The sequence below is a fragment of the Dipodomys merriami genome, unplaced genomic scaffold (assembly GCF_024711535.1).
Source record: "Dipodomys merriami isolate MVZ:Mamm:240054 unplaced genomic scaffold, mDipMer1.0.p SCAF_134, whole genome shotgun sequence".
Lineage (NCBI taxonomy): Eukaryota > Metazoa > Chordata > Mammalia > Rodentia > Heteromyidae > Dipodomys > Dipodomys merriami.
The window spans coordinates 1753071-1778918 of NW_027202649.1; the positions used below are offsets into that span (position 1 = coordinate 1753071).

Here is a 25848-nt window from a genome sequence, read left to right on the forward strand (position 1 = left end):
TTATCTAAGAGGGGTTTGCTTTCAAATCTTGTTGCTTTGATCGTATTTATTTAAATAAAAGTCTCTTTCTATGCCAGGCATTGGTGGTTCACACCTATCACCCTACTACTCAGAAGGCTGAGATCTGAGGATCGCAGTGGAAAGCCAAGCTAAGGTAGGAAAGTCCAGGAGTCTCTTATCTCCAGTTAACCACCCAAAAGGCTGGAAGTGAAGTTGTGGCTAGTTAAGTGTTAGTCTTGAGCACAAAAGTTCAGGGATAGCAACTGGACCCTAAGTTCCAGCCCCAGGACTTGTGCATGCATGTACAAACAATACATACGCACACACATGCATGTACACACACACACACACACACACACACACACACACACACACACACACACACACACACACACAGCCCTCTTTCCAGGTCCAATGTGGAGGGACAGTATCCCAGCTCCAGATGAGTGTGTGTGTGTGTGTGTGTGTGTGTGTGTGTGTGTGTTAGGGAAGTAAAGGCCTAGTTATCAGAATGGCTGAGAGAAGAGTCCAGGCAATGAAGTAGAGCTGGGGAGGGCTGTGATGTCAAACTTATGTTTGATTCTGAAATATTTTTTAGATGATCTGACCACATTTATATCACCACCACATCTTAGAACATCAATCCTCCCTCTCTCCCTTCCTTCTTTCCTCCTTCTCTATCCCTCCCTTTCTCCTTTCCTTTTTTCTTTCTTCTCTCTCCCTCCTTCCTTCCCTCCCTTTCTTCCTTCCTACCATCCTTTATTTTCTACTGTTGATCGTCTAGCAGGCAAAGATCAAATGAGCATGTAGCATTCATTGATCATCAAAGTTCCAAATACAGCATCCAGCCAATTTCATAGTCACAGACTTTCAAAGCAAGAAGGGTGGGGAGTACGGGGGGGGGGGTGGATTAAAGAAGGGGGCTGCCTCTGGCTTTTATGTTGTTTTACAGATTTCTCAGCACGCAGCATCGGAGACCCGGCCACAGCTCTGCAGGCCTCCCGACACACTTGATTCCTTCAATCTCCTTTCGCCTCTCCTCCCAGACTGTGCATCATCCTCAGAGCCACGGAGAAGCAAAAATTGATTTTAGGAAGGGAAACTGAAAAATGGCTCGGGGCTAGCCTCCTTCCCCGCTGAGTTCATTTGATTAATCGCAGCAGAGGAAACACGAGAAGGTGGAGAGAGGGAATGGTTCTTTATTCCTACACTGAGTCTGGGTACGGAAAAGCCACGTTCCCTGAATAAGATTCTGTGCACCCAGGGATCCTTTCATCTTTCCATCTTCCTTGCCAGTGAGATTCTCATTATCCCCGACGATATTTGTTATGGGGTGAGCCGTTCCCCAAAGTCTCATCATACGTTCCGGCCCTGGCCGCCAGGTGATTGGATCTGGACGGCCCTGACTTCATTGATACATTCATTCCTTGATGGATTCATGATGTAACAGCATCCCTGGCAGGTGGTAGCAACCAGACCACAGCACCCAGCTGCAGGAAGTGTCCCCAGGGGTGGGGCTTTGTCTCCTGCCTCTCCTTCCCTTCTCTAGCATGAGCTCTCACCGCCATGATGGTCCTGGCTTCCCATGCACCCATAAACAATGGAACCAACGGGGCTGGGTATGCACTGCAACCTCTGAAGCTATGACACAATTAATGTGTCCTCCTTTAACATGGTTTCTCTCGCTCCCTCTGTCTTTGTAGTACTAGGGCTTGAACACAGAGCCACACACACATGGCTTGCTTGTTTAGCTGGTGCTCTACTGCTTGAGCCATGCCTCTAGTCCAAGTTTTTGCTAGTCACTTTGGAGATAGAGTCCTATTAGATACTTCTCTCCAGGCTGGATTTGGAACTGCAATCCTTTGGATCTCACCTTCCGAGTAGCTAGAATTATAGGCATGAGCCCCACCACCCAGCATTTTTCTCAACATGTAGTTTTCTATATATTGAAGCTGGCCAGGTTGTAGCAATGTGTAATCAGAAAAAATGAAAACAACCCAAACCCAACATTTTCTAAAGTATACACACTTACCTGATTGCAATTTAATCAAACAGATTCAAGGTAACACCAAAAATACAAATGCCACCAAGCTCCAGTGGCTCATGCCTGCGATCCTAGCTACTCAGGAGGCTGAGATCTGAGGACCACAGTTTGTAGCTAGGCCCAGCAGGAAAGTCTATGGAACTCTTGTCTCCAATAAATCACCAAAAAGCTGGAAGTGGAGCTGGGACTCCAGTAGTACAGTGCTCCCCTTGAACAACAACCACAAAAGCCACAAGGACAATTGCTTAGGTCCTAAGTTCAAGCACTAGGACCAGCATCACACACACACACACACACACACACACACACACACACACACACACACACACACACACACACACACACACACACACACACACGCCCTGAAGTCTGGAGTGAATAAGTCCAATTAAGACAAAGAGAAACTATTAATAGACACGAAATACAGTCAGTGGTCAGATCAGCAGGTAAAATACGCAGACTTACATAGACCAGATCTGACAGCTGTTCGCAGGTGAGTCCTTTTCTGGCTCCCACAGCCTATGCAGAAAGAAGCTGGGGGCATAATTTGCCCCGGGATTTGTGCTCCCTCCTACCCACAGAAGATCAGAGAAACCACTTTCTCAAGAGAAAGCCAGTTGTCTCTCGGGCGGTCTCTCTCCCGAGTTCTCACACAGGGGAATCTCTGCGGTGGAGAAGGTTCTCAGATTCCCCCGTGACACACAGGAAGGAGCCTCTTTTAGTGCCCTATGTCTCACGCGAGTCAGGGGGGCATCAGCACTGAGCACTCAAAGCAATTCCGCCAGGAGTCAGAGAGGTATTACCTTGATTTATAGCGCTCTTGGGCTCTGATTCGCTCTCACTAGGTAAAAGCGGGAAGCCAGGCTTGCTTCCCTGCTAAATTCCATGGCGCTGACGTGACTATCAGTGATAGAGAAAACAGAGCTGGCCTCGGTATCCATCCTTAAGCAGACTCTCTAGACGCTACTGGCAGGCCACTGAAAATGATATAACTACTTCTGCTGTGTGTGTGTGTGTGTGTCTGTGAGAGAGAGAGAGGGGGAGAGAGAGAGAGAGAGAGTGACAGAGACAGAGACACAGAGAGAGAGACAGAGAGAGAGAGTATGTGTGTAAGGGGCTTGAACTCAGTATCTGGGCACTGACCCTTAGCTTTTGTTTTTTTCTCAAGGCTGGTGCTCTACCTCTCAAGCCACAGCTCTACTACTGGCTTTTTGGTGATTAATTGGACACAAAAGTCTCAGAGGTTTTTCTGCCCATGCTCGCCTTGAACTCCAATCCTCTGATATCAGCCTCTTGAGTAGCTTGGGTTATAGCCACTGGTACCCAGCTGATTGCTACTTCTGATCTAAAGCAATGGAGATGTGTGTTAAATACTGCTTACTTAATACAATGAATTACACACACATACCCACTATATAGACACACCTTATATGTTACAATAAATGTACATTTTATGGGTACACATAAACACAATACATGTAAACATATATTTAGCTACTCATTCTTCCACATAGAATTCTGCACGAGTTTTCAAGCAGTCATGAGGTATATGGAGTAAACTGACTCCCATGATGCATAGTGGCTGTGTCTCCATCTCTAAGGGAACACTTTGGGGGCCAATTCTGCACCTTCCTTTGTCTTCCCTGTGGCAGGTGTAAGTCACCTGCCTTTGTCAGCTTCCTCCACCTTCTGAATTTTCCTGTCTAGATCAGATCAGATCAGAAGCAGCCGAGACCGTCAGTGGCTTGGTCACTCGGCAGAGCACAAGTCCCAGGAAGTGGAGAGAGTTTTGCATGGCTGAGTGTTTTCTTTTTTTTTTTTTTTTTTTTTTTGGTCTGGTCGTGGGGCCTGAACTCTGGGTCTGGGCACTGTCCCTCAGCTCTTCAGCTCAAGGCTAGCGCTCTACCACTTGAGCCACAACGCCACTTCTGGCTTTTTCCTTTTTGCTTATGTGGTGCTTAGAAATCGAACCCAGGGCCTCGGGCATGCAAGGCAAGCGCTCTACCACTGAGCCACCTTCCTAGCCCCGGCTGAATGTTTTCATGTGCGGTCCAAACTGTGATTCCTTTGCTCTTCCTTCAGGAATTTTGGCTGTGTTCTGGATCAAGTTTGCTTTTTCTAAATGAGACCGGATGGGAGTTGTAGCTTCCTGGGGCAGGGGTGGGGCTGTCCCCGTGTACCAATCTGTCTTGTGGGGATGGGAGGGAAAAACAGAGAAGAGGGAGGGAAACGGAAATACGGTTCAAAAAGAATTGTGCTCATTACCTGATTCGTTAACTGTAACCCCCTCTGTATATCAATTCTGCAATAACAATAAATTAAAAAACAGATAAATTAATGAGACAGGATGGACAATAGCAGGCATCTCTTGCTTTGAGAATTCTCTCTCTGTGAAATCTTGTTCTGCCAACCAGGGGCTGAGGGCATTTAGGTGGTAAAGGGTATTTGATCATTTCTTTCTCTACCATGGTCATCCTTCCTCAGCCTTATACTAGCTTGAAGAAAACAAGATTGGAGAAGGCAGCTCAAACTCACACCAAGAACTCTTGAAAATCTCCACACCCTATTCATCCTTCCCCAGCCCCTTTGAAGCCAGGAAAAGGGGTGATTTTCAGTTCCACACCCCCACTTCTAATTCATTTCAAACAAGCTAGCTGGCAACGCTGATGCCGAATATTTTCACATTCCAGCTCCAAGCTCCGTTTCTGTTCATTGGAGAATGTTTTGTTTCAACTCATCAGCCCAGCATCCTTCCAATCAAAACAGCAACCCAGGCTAGGTTCAGCGCCCATCCCTCAGGAGCCTGGTGTGATCTGCAAATCAAGAACTACAAAGGACTGCCCCCAACCCCCCAACCTGCACCAATGTTGCAGATGAAGCATTGCAGAATTGCAAAACACCACACACACACACACACACACACACACACACACACACTCCACAGGGACTTAAAAAGTCTCTTATTCATAGCTAGCTAGCTCTTTTCCATGACTTCCCCCTTTTCTCCACTGGCAGAGCCTATAGTATGAGGCAAGATGGATGCCTTAGCATTGTTTGTTTAGCTAAGGCTCTCTTGAAGAAGCAATAAACTAGATAGGAAGGGATGATGGATGATTCTTGCCTTCTAAGCAACTTAATTTTAACTAACAGCCATGCTAAGCTCATGAGAGAAAGAGAGTTTATCCCACCGAACAAACATTAACTGGGAACCTGTCTTGAGCTGGCTATACATTTCTGAGCTTAGGGATAAATAAGGGGAATTTCCTGTACTCAGGGTGAGAGGGAAGAAGAGAGGGACAGATAAAGTGACGGGATGCCCCTCCTTCCTACTTTATTTGTATTATTATAATCTGTGTGTGTGTGTGTGTGTGTGTGTGTGTGTGTGTGTGTGTGTGTGTGTGTGTGCCCCTCCTTCCTACTTTATTTTTATTATTATAATCTGTGTGTGTGTGTGTGTGTGTGTGTGTGTGTGTGTGTGTGTGTGTGTGTGTGTGTGTGTCCGTACTGAGGCTTAAATTCCGTACTGGGCATTGTCTCTGAGCTTTTGTACTCAAGGCTAGCCACTCTGCCTCTTGACTCACAACTCCACTTCTGGCTCTTTGGTGGTTAACTGGAGATAAGAGTCTCATAGGCTGGGTGCCAGTGACTCATACCTGTAATCCAAGCTACTCAGGAGGCTGAGATCTGAGGATCATGGTTCAAGCCAGCCCAGGTAGGAAAGTCCGTGAGACTCTTACCTCCAATAAACCACTCAGAAAACTGGAAGTGGCGCTGTGGCTCAAGTGGTAGAGTGCTTGCCTTGAGCTGAAGAGCTGAGGGACAGCGCCTAGAGTTCAAGCACCATGACTGACAAAAAAAAAAAGTTTCATAGACTTTCCTGCCCAGGCTGAGCTTGAACCTTGATCCTCACTCAGCCTTCTCTCAGCCTTCTGCATGAACCACCAGTGCTTATTCCCTTCCTATTTAAAACCTGCATTTCTGGGCATGGAGTGCAGTGTTGAAAAACAATTGGACAAGGTGGTCTTCTGATGGCACAGGTCAGCCAAGTGCACCATGGGAAATGCCTATGTTCCCAGCAGGCCTTCGGGCCTGATATTCAATTAAGCATCATGGCAAGACAAGGAGAGCAGAGAGAAGGAAAAGGGATGGGAGGAACAGAAGAGCAGCCAGCAAAGGAGTCTAAGAGAGCAAGTCAGGTGGGATTCTACCAGTGGTTTTCAGATGACGAGAGAGGAGTTGAGGGCAAAGGATGTGTGTATTTGTGTCTGCAGGAAGGGGGAGATTACATTCTCGGTTTCCTGTGTGGATGGAGGTGCCATTGATTGGGATGTAATGAGCAAAAGCATGTCTCAATGTCTGTGTGAGTACTTAGCTTAGTGAGTTTACCGCATCGCCCCTTGCTGGCTGCTGAGACCGCAGATTAAAGAGCTGCTGGGCCAAGCCTGTGCGAGGTCTATTTGGGAAGCCCTCGTTTCTGCAGCCAGTCAGCGAACTGCTTCATGAGTGAGCTCTGCACTCCCAAGGCTCCCCACTCACTCACGGACATGGATTCCTTCCAAGTTTGTCTCTCGCTAGAGCGGATTCAAGCACATGCACCTATTCCTCATTTCTCTGTCTCCTGGCCTAGTTGGGTGCCAACTCAATGGAGGTTTCCTAGGGTGACGAGAAGACCAATGGAGTCTAATGTGAGCAGGAAGATGTCAGCCTCTTGCATAGCTAGGATGAGCCACTAGTGTCTGCCTCCTATGTCTATTGTCTGAAAGCAGATAACATTTTTTATCTTTGCCCTTAAACTATCTCAGGCAAACCAAAACCTAACAAAACTTTGGTTCATTCTTGGGGCTCCCAGTGAAAAGTATCTTCATCATTGCAATGATTGGAAGCTGGACAGGATCTCTGGGACTGAATTAGAATGAAATTTAATGACCTCTGTTAAACCTGTGTGGGACCTAAGTCCCTTTAGCAATTTTGTTATTTTTACAATATTAAAGGTGATATGATGAAAGGCACAGCTTCACTAAAAGTCAATCTCCCTGTAATGAGAAAGCTCCAGTATATCTTCCATCTACCGGCTACATTGCAGCGTGCAAAGATGTCTCAATGCCTCTCTTGATCTCTTCCTCTCTTCCAGTTTCCCTCTCTTCTGGTCCCACTTCTGCCTCTGATCTCCTAGCCACAAAGACGACCTTTGATTTCCTCCAAACCCTTCCCCACCCCCATCCTTCCAAATTACTTCTTAGTGAATGAAGTTTGATGTCCAAGGGGAATTGAGAATCTTGGGTTATATCTCAGAGTCTCCAGGAAGCCAAGGAGACAGATTACTCCACAGTCTCTCTTATCTAAATCTTTCCAGTGCTGCTGGATGAGTAATAAACTTTGATTCACGAAAGGATACACAAAGATGATATTTTATCAAAGCCCCGTCTGTGGAATTCCAGCAGGGCTTGGCTGATAACTGTGAAAATGACTAATGTCACCAGGAAGGCGATCAACACGAATCAGAGAGCACTCTTTGCCAAGAATGCTAACAACAAAGTAGAAGAAATGACAGAGGTCAGTGTGAAGCTGTGCCTGCCTTAAAAAAAAAAAAAAAAAAAGGAGCTAAACATATGGTAATTATTACTTTAGGAACAGTTTAAACAAACCATACCAGCCAGCTACAGAGGCTCAGGCCTGCAATCCTAGCTACTTGGGAGGCAGAAGAGATCAGAGAGGATGACAGTTTGAGGCCAGGCATGCACCGCCAGGAGTGGCTTATTTACATTGGATGCTAGAACCCTAGGTAGAGAGCAGGACATTCCGATTTTCAGAAGAGGTGGCAAGTGCCTTCTGAACTTCATATTTGTGTAGCTACCAAGGGGCACAAGTAGGCCTTGAACTCTGATCTCTGAAGCAGAACTCTTGGGGTGCTCAGCTGTTCCCTACCATGAATAGTTAATTGGAGATAAGAGTCTCATGGACTTTTCTGCCTGATCTGGCTTTGAATCATGATTCTCAGATCTCAGCCCTGCGTTGCTAGGATTACAGGTGTGTGAGCTACCAGTGCCCAGCTTCAGTTATTTTCTTTAGCACTACCGTGTGACTTGGTTCACAAACGATTATTCCTCTATGCTTGTTTTCTTTGTGCAACAGGGATAAAGTAGTAAGATTTACTTCTAATATCTGTTGTGAGGATTAAATGAAATACAGCTCATTTCCAGTGCTTTGGGCAGTGCTTAGTACATGGACTTGGAGTGTACTGATTATTGTTACTGTTATAGCATCATCATCGCTATCATCATCACCATTATGTTCATCTCATCACCATCCTCTGCCCATGCCCTCCTGTGTTCCTTAGTTCCTCTCTCTTCTTTTTTTAAGCTATGAATAATCATTGCTATCAGACAACAACCATATACCCTTTCATAGGTTTAAATGTTCTTGGCTTTTTCTGGACTCTTAAAAAACCTATTGTTTAAGACAGGATCTCACTAAGTAGCCTGGGTAGGTCCGGAGCTCTGAACTCAAACTTGCCTTTCTCTCTCCTTCTTCAGCCTTCTAAATGCTGGAATTCAAGGCAGGTACCAGTACAACTGGCCCACAGCTCCTATGATCTGAGCTTTCAATTTGGAGGGTCCTGTCATGGCTTTCCTCTTGTTGTCTATGCTGTTATAATCTAATCATTCAATGCCATTCCCTGCTTTTATTGCTACTCTCCCTAAGCAGGCACTAAAAGCATCGATGGTGAAAGACATATCCATAATCCTTGGCATTTGATCGACTTAAAATGCCAAGCTCAGGGGCAGGTCCTGAGAAAGGAGGGAGAAAACTCCTTTTTATGAGGTTTGCAGTCCTGAGCTAGGAAGTGCTATGGAGATAAAACTACACGTGTTGAAGATCGGCCCCTGGCGATGCGGATTGCTCTGTGAGGAAGAGAGCGATGCCAGCCTCGGGACAGGGACCCAGGGGAGCAAAGGACACGGAAGGACACCATCCAAGCGGAAACCATGGTAGAAAACAGTAATAGAAATGGCTCTGAACTGAGAAATGTCTTCCAGAGATGGTTCTGGTATTTGCTTGCAAGCTTTCGCCTAAAACCATCAGAGGAAACTTCTTGTTTGTTTTTTAAGTGAAAAAAAAAAAGGGGGTTAGAATCCTGGCACAAAGGAGAGTTCGGGGAGAGTAACGCCAGCCACCCTCCAGCTGTCCCCTTCGGGTTCTCGATTTTGCCTGCAATTCTTTACAGACGACGAAGCCGTGCCAACCAATATAATAAGTAACCTTTCTCTCTCCTTCTTTTCTATTTTTAAGCCAGAGGGAAACTATTTCCAGCACTTAAAACTTGCCATCATTCTTAGGCATTGCCAAAAACAAGGGACATGCACATGAAGTCCAGTACAGTCGGAGCTAGGGGATAATTTAAATGGTCTTTCATAATCACCTCAAGCAGGGCTAAAATTCTCATTTGCTATTTTCCAAGGCCCTCTGTCCACCCTGAACTTACAACACAATATTTTATTTTGTCCCCACCCTGGGGCTTGAACTCAGGGCCTGGTATTGTCCCTGAGCTTCTTTTGCTCAAGGCTAGGACTCTACCACTTGAGCCACAGTGTCACTTTTTCTGTGTATGCAGTACTGAGGAATCGAACCCAGAGCTCCATGCATGCTAGGCAAGCACTCTACCACTGAGCTACATTCCCAGCCACAGACAACAACAACAACAACAACAAAAACAACAACACAGTATTTTAATCTGTGCACATTTCTCTGTTACCACTTTGTCTCTCCAGGCCCCACTCCAGGCTGAGTAAACAGCAGATGCTCAGTAAAGGCAAGTTGGTTTACAAACGAAAAAACAAAAATTAAGTGCCTCGTTACCTGAGCGAGGAGATGTTTCATTCATGTTTCTCCACTCAAAATTCTTAGGAAAGAAAGCTTGACCTAAACCTCTTCTAGGGAATTTGGGAGGGGTTATAGCTTGAAAGATGGTCTTCCTCCAGCTTCGCAACGCAAAGCCCTGACTCCCCTTCAAGACATTTAAAGCTGGGGATTTAGTATAAAAGGTGTGTGTGTGGGGGGGTCCTAGAGCTGGATGAGCTTATAACGGTGGAGCACTTTTAAGACAGACACCGAGAGAGCTAGCTGGTGCTTCTCTGGTGTGAATACACTGGGAAGAAAGTTGTCTAGAGACCATTAAGAGAACCTTTGCCAAGTACCAAATCAGCTGACATTTTAACCTTGGACTCTCAGCCTCCTCACCCAAATAAAACCCAAATGGTTTAAACCATCCATCCTATGGATTTTTTTTTTGGTGGGGGGGGGGTGTGGATCATGGCAGTCTGAACAGGAAGGAAATAAAGCAGTAAGCCCCAAAAAGAAAGCTCGAAGTAAAAGCTATTAAAACTAAAGTGGAATATAAATGAATGAAAACTCAGAATAGATGAACCACATCGATAAATCACTGGTGCCTTTAATGAAAGTGGAGAGAAAAAAAATTCAATACCACCACGAATAAAAAGGAGAGGTATTTTAATACATCTGAAGTGCATTTTGTTTTTGTTGGGGCATATAGTTATTCTGTTGAATGCTAATAGTTTTTCAAAAGTGGGATTGTATAATTGATTGCTCCCCAAAATAGAAAGTGTCTGTGCTGTTCCCCAAAGAACCAAAATTGGCTACCACAGCCCAGTATTTGGCCCGCAAATACTGGAGACCTGTTGGTCTACAGTAAAAATACAGCCATTATTTTTTAGTAGCTATTAAAAATGCTAAGGTATTAATTCTATTCTTACAGAAACCTATGCTCCAAGAGATTGTATTGTATATGCTAGCTACTTCCTGCAAAGTGTATTTCCAAAATTGGTTTAAAAAGCAAAAGTATGTGTGTATGTGTGTGTGTGTGTGTGTGTGTGTGTGTGCATGCATGTGCGTGCATGTATGCACCAGTAATAGGGCTTGAACTCAGAAACTTGTGCTTATGCTTAGCTTTTTTTTTTCTCAAGGCTGACTCTACTACTTTGAGCCATACTTTTATTTTCAGCAAAAAGCATTTTTAAATCTTAGCCTTTAAGGTGAAAATCAAAAGAGTTAATCAAAACTAGAGTTGAAATTCGGCAGGGAAGATAGTGTTTTCAATGTGTTTATTTGATGATATTTGTTGTAATTTATCCAGAACTTACAGATGAGAAAACTCTAGTCTGGTGAGTAAATGTCTTGCCAAATTCTTCTTTACTATAAGGCATGTCTGTAGATAAATACAGATTAATACAGATGTCTACTAGGACCAGTGATGTATCGTTTTTTTCTTTCTAATTCCAAGCTTTGAACACCCAGCCTCTACTTGCTCAGCTGCCACTTGAGCCAGATCTGCAGACTGGCTTTTTGCTGGTTATTTTACAGATGAAGTTTTGTGAACCTTTCTGCTAAGGCTGGCTTGTGTGTACACATGTATGCATACACGTGTAAGTCTTGAGACTTGAACTCATGGCCTGAACACTGTCTCTGAGATCTTTGGCTCAAAGCTAGTATTCTATCACTTGTGCTACAGCCTTACTTCTGGCTTGCTCTATTTGTTGTTTTTTTGTTTTGTTTGTTTTTTATGTTTAATTGGAGATAAGAGTCTCACAGACTTTCCTGCCCAGGCTGGCTTCAAACTGCGATCCTCAGATCTTAGCCTCCTAAGTAGCTAGAATTGCGGGTGTGAGTCACCTGCACCCCACTTTCAGGCTAGATAAGAACTGAAAATTTTCGAATCTCAGCCTGCTGCATAGCTGGGAACACAGGCATGAGCCCTAGGCTCCCCATTCTTCATTTGCTTATTGGTGGTAATAAGGTTTGAACTCAGGACTTCCTGCTTACCTGTCTTGCACTCTACCACATGAGATAACATTCTTCAACAATTTAAAGAAAGAAAATGCCATGCATTTGAACTATTATAACACAAAGCTATGGGGCATGATCTTTTTATTCCCTTGACATTTCTTTTTAAGTATTATTACCATTTTTGCTATATGTAGCTCATTCAGGCCTATATTCTTTTACACTAAAAAAAAAAAGATATTGTTTGGCATGTTGGTTTTAAATTCCATTTTACAACTTTCATTAGGTGGAGAGAAGAAAAATAACCTTGGAAGTGGCGTTGTAGCTCAAGTGGTAGAGCGCTCGCCTTGAGCTGAAGAGCTGAGGGACAGCGCCCAGGCCCAGAGTTCAAGCCCCACAACCGACAAAAAAAAAAAAAAAACTTTAATGATTAATGAGAAATAGTTGCTGAATGTCATCTAGTACTGTCATTATTGAGATAATTATGCAAGACTTTTTACGGAACGTGATGCATTATATAAATAACTCAGATCAGCATTATCTCTGTCATGTGCAGGTGAGGTTAATTACTGGGATATGAATCATACATTTCTTATTTTATCTATTGGTCTTTGTTTTTTGGTGGTTTTTTTTTCCTGAAGAAAGCACAGGGGACAAAAAAAAAAAAAAAAAAAGAAGAATAATGCGAGCTGGTCAGTGAGGAATGCCAGTGGCTGAACATTATGGTCACAGCCCTCTCCACCTGCGGGGCCAGCCATGGAATCAACTGGCAAGGGATCAAAACTATGGGAAGAAACTTGTGTCTGTAGTGAAGAGATACAGACATACAACTTCCCCTGGCATTATGCCCTAAATACTTTAACAACCACTCACATGCCATTTATATTGTGGTAGGGATTATATGTAATCTGGAGATGATTTAGAGCAGACCAGAGGATTTACATAAATTATACGTGACACTGTAGTAGTATTTTATATGAAGGACTCTCGTGCATCTGTTATTTTGCCCTTCACAGTAGAGCCTGTTCCCGCCTTGAGTGTCAAGGGACAGCAATATGAAATTTGGAGGAGTGTGTGTGTGTGTGTGTGTGTGTGTGTGTGTGTGCGTGTGCGTGCGCGCGTGCGCGTGTATGTTGGTACTGGGGCTTGAACTCAGAGCCTCATGCTCTCGCTCAGCTTTTTTGCTCACAGATGGCGCTCTGCCCATTGAACCATGCCTCCAGTCCAGCTTTGTGCTGAGGCGAGGATCACATGCTGTCTGCTCTTGATTGTGGAACAATGCTTATTCTCCATATCCTCATCCAACTGGTGTTTGTCGAGCATGCTTGCTTAATGATTGTACCTGTGCATGTGCGTGGAAAGCTTTGGCTGTGACACAGTTTAGAAGAGAGATGGAAAGGAAGGAAGAGAGTAAGGTTGCAGCATTCGTACCCAGCGTGCTGCTGACCCCTTACACACTGCTTACTTCAGACTCCGGAGCAGGCAGGTAGGTTCAGGTCATCCCATTTCACAGATGCAGAAAACTAGGCTTGAGAGGCAAGGCCACCTGTCTGTAATGAGAGAAGCCAATGGCTGCTTCTAGTCAGGGATGGGGACCAGCAGGAAGAAGAGCCTAGAACAAAGTCATCCCCTGTTGGAGCTCAGGAGACAGCCAGTCTGAATGTCAAACTTGGGCTCCAGCTCTTCTTATCTGTGTACCATTACTCAGGTCACTGAACTCTCTTCTTTGAGCCCCAGTCTCCTCATCTGTACAACAGGAAAAATAATCGTTCTTTGTTTACAGGATCGCCATGCCATCTATCCGAGCTAATGCAAGTAGGCACTCTGTACCATGCCTGGTTCAGGGCCACGCCCCTTCCTTTGTCATTCAACCCACAGGTAGCAGCTTACTTACATTTCATTAAATGACTAACTGGAGCTTGGCACGATCCTGGCAATACCACCCACCCCCAAAGAGCTAACGGTTTAGTAATCAGACAGGCTGGTTAGGGAAGGAGAAAAGCAAACACCAGCCTGTGTTTATTGTGTGTGCAGTGAGGAACTTCTGTTCCCCCCAAACAGCTCCACAAATGCCTTTGGCAAGGCTGGGTAGCACAAGGAAGGCAGTTGCTCCCGGACCTTCCCTAACACTAAGCTGAAGTCCTAATACCCAGGACCTCAGACGGTGACCTGAGTTCCAAGGCTCTGCAGATAGAGCTAAGATGAGGTCATACGGAAGTGGGCTGGGCCCTCATCCAATATGGCCTGTGTCCTCATACAAAGGAGAATTTGGGTGAGGGATGTACACAAGGACAAGCCAGGTGAAATGAATGCAGAGATGGGGGTGGTATGTGCACAAGCCACTGAACACCAAAGACTGTCACTTCCGTACAGCAGCTAAGAGAGGTATATACAGACTGTACCCTCCCCACCCCAACCCACAGGAACTAACCTGTCAATCCTAGAACTTCCTAACTGCAATGTCCAGAACTGAGAAGCAAGACATTTCATTGGTTTAAGTCACTTGGCCGGCGGCATTTTGTTCTAGCAGCATTTAACAACCTAATACACATTGCTGTGAGAAACAAGGTCAATGGTTTTTATTTTGTAGGTGAGGAAGATAATGGAACAGTGTAATGAAGTGCTGTTGGTCAACAGCGAGGAAGTAGATTGGTTAAGAAAACCTGTTGGTCCAAGTGCTTATGCCACCTACTTAGAGATATTTCTAGAGATTAGAATATGCCTTGTAGCAGAAGAGTGCTTTGAAATTCACAAGAGTTCAGATCCATACGGATGCAATCATGGCACAATAATGGTAAAATCCTTAGTAACAGGGAACAGGGTAGAATCTCTCCCTTCCCTCCTCTCCCTCCCTTCATCCTTCCCTCCTTCCTTCCCTTCCTTCCTTTCTTTCTTTTTTGTGCCAGTCTTGGGCATAGGCCTTGTCCCTGAGCATTTGTATTCAAGGCACTAGCCTTGAGTTCTACCACTCAAGCCACAGCTCCATGTCTTGGTGGTTAATTGGAGATCAAGAGTCTCATAGACTTTCCTTCCCTGGGTTGGCTTTGAATTACAATTCCTCAAATCTCAGCCTCCGAGTAGCTAGGATTACAGGCTTGAGCCACTGGTACCTGGCTAGGATCCCCATTGCCAATGGAGAAAACTAAAGAGAAAACAAGAGTTGCTAATACTTTGGAAGGTGGTGGTAGAAGCGAACTCCACACTGTGTTTGCTTACCAGGGCATGACCTTTATTCCCATGTTCTCTAATCCAAACATAAGCTCTAGGATACAGTTCACCAGAACTCAGGCTAGCTCTCGTCCAGAAACTAGATCAGAATCTGTGAATAACTATCACCACAGATGGGGAAATACTCAAAATGGTCCTCTGTGGCCTTCTTGTAAAAATAAAAAAAAGAAACATAAAGCGATTTCTCCATCAAAGGCACAAAGAACACATCTAGTCTCCAGAAGCAGCAGAATTTTCAAAAACATAGCCCGAAGTAGTCTGCATTATTGTCCCTGGCTGAGAAGGAAATACAGTTTTGTGATCTATTTGCAGCCAAGTGACAGGCGTGAAGGCAAGGACGACCATTTCCTTCATACCAGGAATGTACTCAGTGCCAAAGCTTGCAGAATCCCAGTCAGGAGCCCTGGGCCATGAATGAAGCTAATCCTGCAATGTGCTGTGGTCTCTCCTACAGACTGAATCATTTCAGTTCAGATCTTACTGGGGATGCTGCATTGGGGAGGGGATGGAGGGGGACATGCTTGCCCCAGGCCACAGAACTCTTCCAGACCACATCCTGTGCTGTCTTTGGTTTGACACCTTGCAGAAAATTATCCAACCACAAAGATCTACAGCATACCACAGAACCCACGTCTCCTGTGTCCAACCCCATGGTTTCTAACACATCCACAGAGCTGGGCTACTCATCACGGCTTCTAATTTTAGAACAAGCCATGATACCTGGGAGTAGGCCTTTCTATTCCTCACAATCCCCTGTGCTGGAGAAAGCCGAAACCGTTTTCTTTTCTTTTTTTTTGGGGGGGGGGGTCTGGTCGTGGGGCTTGAACTCTGGGCCTGGGTGCTGTCCCTCAGCTCTTCAGCTCAAGGCTAGCGCTCTACCACTTGAGCCACAGCGCCACTTCTGGCATTTTTTCTTTTTGCTTATGTGGTGCTGGGGAATCGAACCCAGGGCCTCAGGCATGCAAGGCAAGCGCTCTACCACTGAGCCACCTTCCCAGCCCCCGAATCCACTTTCTAAGCAGCCCTCCTCCCTAACTTGGCTCCTCTCCGCTCTGTACCCAGGCTATTTGTACTCTTGTAGGCCAAGCAGGAGGCTTGTGCTGCTTATCAGCCTGTTTTATCTAGCATTCCCTTCCTGAACCTCTGTGTCCACACTTCTGCCCTCATTGCATTACTATAACAACTTTCCAAAAAACGCCAACCAGCACCCCTGGGTCCAATCCAAAGGCGTCCCTTGGGGGACGGCAGTAAGGACCCATCCAAATGGTTTTAGCGGTCCTTAGATAGTGCCTGTCTGTGGACTTCTCATCTGCTATCTCTATAAGGAGTGTGGTGGGGGAATGCTTGGTTCCGGGCTTCTCTATGCCCTATAGGGAAGAACTCAAAGATAGAACGCCAGCTTTGCCACATTCGAGCTGGGGATCTGGGGCAACTTCCTCATCGCTGTACCCCTCCATTCCCATACCTGTGTCCCAGGGACAGTAAGTGTGCCACCCCTCAGGGTCATCAAGCAGATGAAATGAGTTAATTTGAGGTGCAGGGCTTGGCGAAGCAAGCGGCACACAGAAACGCACCAGGCAGTGTTTGCGCATAGAATTATGGAGCTCATCCTTTTGTGCAGTGAGCTGTTTATTTGCCACTATTTTTTTCTTTTTAATGAATTCTATTCCATTAGACTTCCCTGGCGTTCAAACGTCCACCCAATGCGATTATAAGCTGGGGCCAGGAGGGGAGAGATTGTTGAGAATTTCAAACCTCCCCAAAGCCTTATTTGTGTCATCTGTAAGATGAGAAGAGTAATATCCAGGTCTTTGGGTTAACGCATGAAGTACTTAGAATAATGCTGGGCATAGCATGAATTCCCTCGAGATGTTTGTAGTAGGGATAGTTGTTCAGTGCTCTCTTGGCTGTCCTCCTGGTACTTGGGTTGAGGCACCCAGAGACAGGCCTTACGGACTGCTGTGTTGATAGAGCTCCTCCTATAGAGAAGGTCTACACAAGCTCACTGCCATCCACCGCAACTGAGTTAATGGCTACCCGTCTTTCTCTCCGAGTTTGAGTCCAGGCATCTGTTTCAGAGGCCGTGGCTTCACTCTCTCTTAACTTCTAGGTTTGGTGTGGAAATTGAAGCCTGCAGCTACTTTAGAACTGGCTGTTGCCTCTCTCTGGGACAGCCTTGTCTCCTGGAGGCTGGTGTTCCACAATGATCTTCCTGCACCCTCTTGTCCCATCCCAGAAGAGAGACCCTCCAAACTTAGCGGCCATTCTTCTCCTTTCTTTCTTCTTGTAAGGCACATGGTGTCTGGAGTTTGTGGTGTTTTCAAGTTGTGTGTGTGTGTGTGTGCGCGCGCGCTCACTCACACACGCGTGTGTGTGATCAAACGACAACCCACATCATGGAGCTTTAAAAAAAGGCAGGCAAAAGATAGAGATTAGGGACATTTGCATCGAAGACATGAATGCATCTGGGCAATGACCTTCACTGCACCAAGGCAAAGGGAGATACACCAGAGAAAGGCATAATTAACATAATTGACTCAAAGTCATCCGTGACAGAATGCTAGCAGGGACGGATTCTTCCTACCTTCAGAAAGAAGGATGAGCTCATCTCACAGACTGGAACTTTCTGCAATGACCACAACATTCTATCTCTGCCCTGTGGAGGGGACAGTCACTATGCCAGAGGTGGCTTCTTAGCACATGGAATGTGGCAAGGGTCATATTTCTAATGTGACCAACTTTAACTCACTGAAATTTCAACAGCCACATGTGATTAATAGTCTAATAGTCTCCTATTGGACAGTGAAGTCATAAACCTTCATGGAAATAATAATATAAAATACCACATATATCTTTAGTAAGAGATCTTAAAAATTATCAACCAGAACGTGCATCCCCTTGGTACCACTGAGTGGCAAATGAGCGAGAGTGGTTGTAATCACCAGTAGGTAGTGATGGCTTGTGTACATCTTTGCAGTGTCTATACTGGGGGCCAAGGTGACCTTGGGAAACTGAGGAGGGGAATGGCGTCCTCAACCAGATGTGAACTCCAAGTCCTTCGGCAGCACCTCCTCTTCTGTGACTTTGTTCACTCCATCCCTTTCTTACAGCAGCTTTTTGAGAACTACATCATCCCAATAATTTCAGCCTTTCCAATTCATTCTGGAAACCATCGCTGAATCTTCATTCCAGCTTCATCGTGTTCTCTCTGGCTTTCCAATCCAGTTACAGTTGGAACCGATACACCACAGTTGGTTAGCAAGTACTTCTCTCATTATTTCATAAGTTTTAGCTTGCTCTCAAAAACTAAATCACAGAGCTGGGGTGTGGCTCAAGTGGTAGAGTGCCTGTGTGGGGCTTGAACCAAGCCCCTCCCCCAAGGACTGCAAAAACAAAGCTAAACCATAAACTCAAGGGCAGGAAACATGTCTACGCCTTCTACAGACTTGGAATTTCAACACAGTATTAGCACACAGTATGTTCTCTGCCACATTGTAGGTGTTCCACCACATAGTAGGTGCTCCACCACATAGTAGGTGCTCCAGTTATAGTTGACAGAGACAGGTGTTATTTTGTCCCTTTCCCCGCTCTGTACTGTGTGTGCACTCCACCTTTCCCTCAGATTAATGCACAGCTGCACGCTTGTATCTGGATGCAGTCCTGAGGCCATGATACCCCTGCTTTGCTTGGCGTATTAAATTTACAGTAAAGTCAAAGACAGATGGCAAAAAGGAAACCTTAATAGTCCCTGATATTATTAAATCTTCTTGTTGGAGGGCTCTAAGAGCTTCAGAATATTTTCCTTGAGTCCTCGTGGATTACCTGTTCCATCAATGGAGTTATAGACCTGGTCAGAGAAGCAGTTCTGTGCAATCATTTACTGGAGGGGAAATCGTTACAATCCTCCTTCAGAGGCTCCCAAGTAATAAGCTTGCTATCCTCTCCTGGTGCCAGGAGAGCTGCGTGGGTTTGATGAATAGCCCCATTTGGCCCAACTGCAGCTCTAAACAGATGTCTGTAAATACCACAGGAAAGGGCCCTCAGAAAGTGCTTGTGGATGCTTATGTTGGCAAACAAGCAGTAACCGGCTGCCTCCCTTCCAAAGAAGATCCACCTGACGAAGGAATCATTACTCCTCTGTTTTGCCGGGGACTGCGTTAACTAGCTTGGCTTCTTGAAACTCATCTCAGTAGCTCCTCAGCTAGTGGACTGGGCTTGTCCACCCACGAGACATCGTGTTTACTGCCACTGCTGGTAGTAGGCGGGTGCTATGGCCTCTAGTGAGCAGAGGTCAAAGATGGTACAGGCTCTCCCACAATGCACCTCACTCCCAGCCAATAATTATCCAGACCAAAGCTGGGTGCCCCTGGCTCACACCTGTACTCCTAGTTACTCAGGAAGCTGAGATCTAAAGATCACAGTCTGAAGCCAGCCTGGGCATTCGGAAGTCCATGAGACTTACCTCTGATTAACCATCAAAAGCTGGAAGTGGAGACATGGCTTAAGGGATAGAGCACCAGCCAGGAGCAAAAAAGCTCAAGAGAGTACAGTGCAGCACTGTGTGGAGATGGAGGGAAGCCTGTGCACTGGAGACCAGGTCCCAGAATCCTGTGCCTCAGGACAGTGAAAGCTTGCTTGCTGCTGCGGCGTGCTGCCTGGCTCCTCTTGCTCAATACCCTTGGTCAACTGAGTCTGTGGCCAGCCCTGAGCAGTGAGGGCGAGTCCTCTGCTGCCTTCTTCACACCGACGTGGAGAGCAGAGCTGCCCACCGGGAAGTTCCCGTCTGCACTGCTGTTCCCATTCCTTAGCTGGCTGAGGTCTCTTGAATGCCAGGCTCCACAAGCAGCCAGGACCCGGCCTAGCCCCGCCTCTTTCCTGGTAGATAATGCCCTTGGCCTTTAAGAAGCCTCTGGAGGTAGTTGGAGAACACCCCAAAGTCACTGAGATGGCTCTATTTCCCTCCCTTTGCCTCTTGAGAGTCTTCCTGCCTGAAATGCCCCGACTTCCGCTTTTCTGGCTCCTGCATATCCCCACTCAAAGGACCTTACTCCAAAAAGGCTTCCTCTTCCTCTTTCTTCTTCTCTGTTTCAGTGGTAATAGGGCCTCGGTGCTGGCCAGTCAGGTGCTTTACCACTTGAACCATGCCCATAGCCCTTTGTGCTTTTGTTACTTTTCAGGTGGGGGTCTGTGTTTGGCCCAGAGTCAGCCTCAGTTATCATATTCCTAGCTATACCGTCCACGTAGCTGGGATTACAGGCATGTATCACCACAGCCAGCTGGTTCTTCAAGATTAAGATCTTGTTGACTTTTTGCCAGGGCTAGCCTTGAGCTGTGATTCTACTCTCTCTACATCCCAAGCAGCTGCGACTACAGGTGTGAGCCACAGCACTCAGCCACGCCTACCTTCTTTAGAGTCACTCCAGCAGGAATTCTCAAGGAGCATTCTCTGCCCCAGAGCAGAAAAAAGCTCAAGAGAGTACAGTGGTGAAGGAAAAGTAATCTATTTTTTTAAACATATAAAGTACAGATACACATATAGAATGTAAGCACACACACATACGGTAGATTCAAATTTCAGTCCTCACTTAAATGCTACTAAATTTGTTGGGGTGCCTCAGGACACGGCATTTAAGCATAAGTTCCTTCTCTTCCTCACAAATGAGTTAATCTTAAAGAGATGATTCCCAGCTTCCTCTCCCCATTGGCCAATGAGAACTCCATATAGCCCAGCTCCACCCCATTCTAGCCTACTGAGATGCCACTGCGAATAACATATGGATGTCTGACTCATTAAATTAAAAAGATTTTCATCTTGGCAATTACAGCGGAAAGCATATATTATTGCCTAATTTAATTGAACAAGAAACAGAATCACAGAAAAAAAGCAATAGAATCATAGGGAGCACTGTCAATAGGAAAAAAAAGGACTGGCAGGAAACAAGGAGAAATGTTAACTCCATTAGCTTTCTCTGGGACGTGGTCATGCGTTTATTTCCCCTTAAGTTCTTCATTAGTTTAGGAATTTCCTGTAATGAGCACGTATTTATTTTCTATTTTATTCATTTTGGAGTTGGTAGCAGGCTTCAAACTCAGAGCCTTGTTCTATTGGCTTTTCTTTTGTAAGCTCACCACTGGCACTCTACCTAAGCTGAGCCACACCTCAAGTCTGGTTAGTTGGAGATAAGAGTCTTATACAGTTGTCTGCTTGGGCTAACTTTGAGCCATGGTCCTCAGATCTCACCCTCCTTTCTAGCTAGGACTATAAGTGTGAGCCACTGGTACCTGGCTGAACATACATTTATTTATTAGTTATTTATTTCTGCTGGTCCTGGGGCTTGAACTCAGGATCTGGGCTCTATCCCTGAGCTTTTGTGCTCAAGGCTAGCCTTCTACCACTTTGAGCCACAACTTCACTTCTGGCTTTTTTTGATGATTAGTTGGAAATAGAGTCTTCCTGTCCTGGCTTTGAACTCGAATCCTCAGATCTCAGCCTCCTTGAGTATGAACCACCAATGCTGGCTGTATATATTTATTTTATCACAATCTGTATGTGTGTGTGTCTTTTTTTCTTTTAATGCTGCAATATTAGACAGACAAAGAGAGGTATACTTTGAGCCCACAAATCCAGGGCTGACTGTATTTGATTATGAAAAACAGTAGACTTCTATGGGGGAATTTATATTTAGGTAAAAAGACGTTTGGGGGTATTCAGAGAAGCCATTCAGTTTGGGCCAGCTTAGTCCATCAGGCATACAGCAAAAGCTCCCTCTGGAAGCACACCCTAGTCTGTCTCACAGAAGCTAGTATTCGCTGCAGTTTTTAAAGATACTTGTGATGCCCTGAAGTCCAGAAAACACATGTGCCAAAAAGCACCTCACCCATGAAGAGGCAAAAACAGATGAGCCCAAACACATCGCATGTGTTGAAATATTGAAAGTATTTCCTGGGAACTTCCTGACCTAGGAAGACTTCTTAGCGAGATGTCTGTCCCTCAGAGCTGCAGATGCATCCTCCATCCAGGCTGACAAGAGGCCACCCCAGCCTCCGCCCTCCCTTTGTCCAAACGGTTTTCTCAACCCTGCCCCCAATCCCACGTCCCAAACAACTCATGATCTAGCACCTTTAAAGGTGATTCTGGGGTTCTCAGTTTTCTCCCAATCCTAGGACTTCCGGCAGATCCATGAACAGAGACTCAATCCAACACCAGACCCAACACTTCAGCAAGAATTACCATGCTCAACAAGATGGTGGACAACACCTGCCAAGGGCTCAGCATGCCCATCATGTCCACCTCTCAGCTCTCGTCCACCCTGACATCCTCAGTCTCTCATAGGCCCCTGAGGTGACTACAGGCATCATGCGTGTACAGGGCTCATAGCACCAACACTGGCAATGTACATGGTTTGAGAATAGCCCTGAACTCCATGAAGGTGATTGTTCCATCCACAGCTCCACAGAGTCTGAGGCGACAATTTTTAGGACACTCATTGCAAACCCACAAACCAAGAGAAAAACCATTTAGTAAAGCTCGCACGTGACTCCCCGGATGGGAGAGAGGAGGTATTTGCGGAGGGATAGCCTCGCTCTTACCTCCTCCAGGGCCCATAACGAGTCCATCATGGGCTTGATCTTCTTCTGGTTGTAGAGTCCCAGGAGTTTGTCCACCACTCCTCGAATGAGGCCGGCTCGGCCCTGTTTGAAGAGCAGGTTTAAAAGGGAGAAGCCCGCGATGACTTTATTCTCTTCATACAGCTTAATGGGGTTCACCTTCTCCACCTGCCACCACTGGAAGAGAGAGTTGCCTTGTTACAAAGACTCCACCCAGGGCAAAGACGGGGGTGGTGGCAGCTAGGTTGGATCAGCTCTACAGAAGCCAACTATTTGGTCTCCAGCATCTCATCACAAAGCACAGGGAGGAATGAATAAGGAAGTGATTTGCACTAAATCCACAGCTCCTCAGTGAATGTTTGTAGAATTCCTATTACCATCACTGTTCAGCTGTAGCTGAGAGAATTCTAGAGCCAGGAGCCGGTGGCTCATGCTTGTAAAAGCCTAGCCATCAGGAGGCTAAGATCAGAGTGTTGCCGTTCAAAGCCAGCCTAGGCAGGAAAGTCCATCAGACTTTTATTGTCAATAAACCCAGCAAAAAGTGGAGGTGTGGCTCAAGTGGTAGAGTGTCAGCCTTGAGTGAAAAAGCTCAGGGACAGTACCTAGGCACTGACACAAGTGTACACAAGCACATGTATTCATGCACACACACACACAGAAGCTATCGTGCTGAAAGGCACTTAATGATATAATGAGTGAGTTAACGTATGTAAGGTGCACATGGTGTCTGATGAGTACTGGGCACGCTATAAACACTTGTATTATCTTAATTTGGAAGGACCACATGTGACTTAGTGCCTAAGTGCTCTAATTTGGAGTGAGACTGCTCCGTGGGTATTAGCTTCACCTGAGACCATCATCACTGTGATGGGCTGACATGTCTGATAATGAAATGCCAGCTCGGTGACAGTTCTAAGATGGAGGATAATCTAAGACAGCTGAGTGAGAAATCTCTCTCTGGTTCCAAACATGCCTTTGTCAAATGGACATAAAAGTCTTGTTCTTCTGGAACTTTTCACAGCAAAGTCATCACTCCTCTTCTCTGCCTTCTCTTCTGATTCACTTGTAGCCAATTAAGGAGTGATCTCTGAGCTGGAATGACCTCCAGCGACAAGGTGTAATGGTACCCTTGCTTGAGCCGAAGCCTCTGTCTCTTCACCCTGGCTATCCTTTATAAATACCTTCAGAGAGCCCCGGCCCACTGCCACGACTTTGTGAGCATGGCATGTTGAGATGGTGCGTGAAGGGAAAACCTCCTTACAGCGGTCTGTCATTCGGAACCAGCGCGGCTCCCCACAGCTGCCTGTCAGCATCGCATGCCACTGCAGCCCCGTCACCCACACGGCTGAGCGGCAGGGAGCCTGTCTCCAGCCCAGGCTGCCGACAGCGGCCTGCAAGAGCTTCCACTCTTGCTCTTGCACAGCCTGTCAGCCCAATGACCCTTCCATCAGGTTTCCAAGCCCACATAAAAATTCCAGAGTCGGGGACTTGGGGTTGACGATTCCAGCGGTGAGTGTTGTCACTTAGAAGGAGCCTAGGAAAACCCCACAGAACCACCCAGAGAATGGCCAGCTCTCCCTGCCTGCCCTATCAAAAAGGTTCCACCCATCCTGCTATTTTTACCATCCTGTTTCTACCCTTGTCTGAGATTCGATGTAATATGGATTTCTAACGTTGGGGTTCTCTCCCTCATTAGACTATTAGAGCTACAAGAGCTCCAAATGGACCAGCTACAGTCGCCATGATACCATGATGCAAGGCACAGAGCCACACATAGTAGGTGCTCATAGAGGGTCTGTATGATAAACACTGATGGGAGTGACAGATCTATCAACATAGCATGGGCTGCACAGGAGACTAAAGAAGCAGCATCTCCTGTGTGGAAGGTGGGGGGGGCAGAGACAGAGGAGAGCCCAAGCGAGTTTTTTGGGGGGAGCCCGGTCATGGGGCTTGAACTCTGGGCCTGGGCGCTGTCCCACAGCTCTTTACTTCAAGGTTAGTGCTCTACCACCTGGGCCACAGTGTCACTTCCAGCTTTTTTTTTTCTGCTTATGTGATGCTGAGGAATCGAACCCAGGGCCTCATGCATGCAAGGCAAGAGCTCTACCACTGAGCCACCTTCCAGCCCCCCAAGCTAGTTTAATTCTAGCATGGATAGCTCTAGATGGGAAGCTGTGTACATGCATAGTGGGAGGAATGCCCAGAGGTAAGTCTTCTCAATGGCAGGCAAAGTAATCGCATACCCAGTTTGTTAAAGCTGAGGGAACTCCACCTCTATTTCTAACTCGTAAGGATGGGGACACAGAGAAATCTCAGGTGCCTCCAGAGATCTGGCTAGAAAATAGCCAAAGGGAAAGGCTGGCCACTTTTTGGAGCAAATGCATTGATGCTAATTCTGTGTGTGTGTGTGTGTGTGTGTGTGTGTGTGTGTGCGCGTGTGTGTGTGTGTGTGTGTGTGTGTGTGTGTGTGTGTGTGTGTGTGTGTGTGTGTGTGTGTGTGTGTGTGTGTGTATTTGTGCCAATACTAGTGTGGGAACTCAGGGCCTAAGTGCTGTCCCTTAGCTTGTTTTGCTTAAGGATGATACTCTACCACATGAAACACAGCTCTACTTCCAGCTTTTTGGTGTTTATTTGGAGATAAGAGTCTCATGGACTTTCCTGCCTGGCCTGGCTTTGAACCAGGATCCCCAGATCTCAGCTTTCTGAGTGGCCAGAATTACAGGCATGAGATACCGGCACCCAGCTGATGCTAACTCATTTTTTGACTGTTGAGAGAAATGCCTACATGCAAACAAGGCCTGCTGAAATAATGATACACGTTTTTCTTTTTTCATCTTCCTGGACAGCCCCACATCTGTGCTTCTTTTAGGCAGCAATGTCCAAATGCTGTTCCTGCCATGCACATGGAGCTGGGCAGGGATGCAGGCTGTACTGACAATGGATGATGCAAATGACAGACAACTGACCCATCTTTAGATGGAACTGACAACATGCAGATCCCATGGTACTTACTGATTTTGCAAAGCTGAAGAAACTCTTGGTCTCTCCAGTTACCATGTTGGATGAGCCTGCCAAGGAAAGATTCCCAGATCAAGCAATTGCTAATGAAAACTCAGTATCTTCTCATTATCACGCATGGGATGATGACAGTTGTTTGGTGCAGAATTGGT

General features: G+C 46.1%; 1 protein-coding gene across 1 annotated transcript in view; it reads right to left on the reverse strand.

The window, feature by feature from the left end:
• Window positions 1–25848, reverse strand: part of LOC138825093 (synaptic vesicle membrane protein VAT-1 homolog-like) — a 97602-nt gene that overhangs the window by 17453 nt on the left and 54301 nt on the right. Inside the window, exons 6-7 of the mRNA XM_070019468.1 lie at window positions 25691–25746; window positions 22661–22855 (exon numbers count right to left, since the gene is read on the reverse strand). Of these exons, the coding sequence (XP_069875569.1) occupies window positions 22661–22855; window positions 25691–25746 (251 nt within the window). The remainder of the gene's footprint in view (window positions 1–22660; window positions 22856–25690; window positions 25747–25848) is intronic.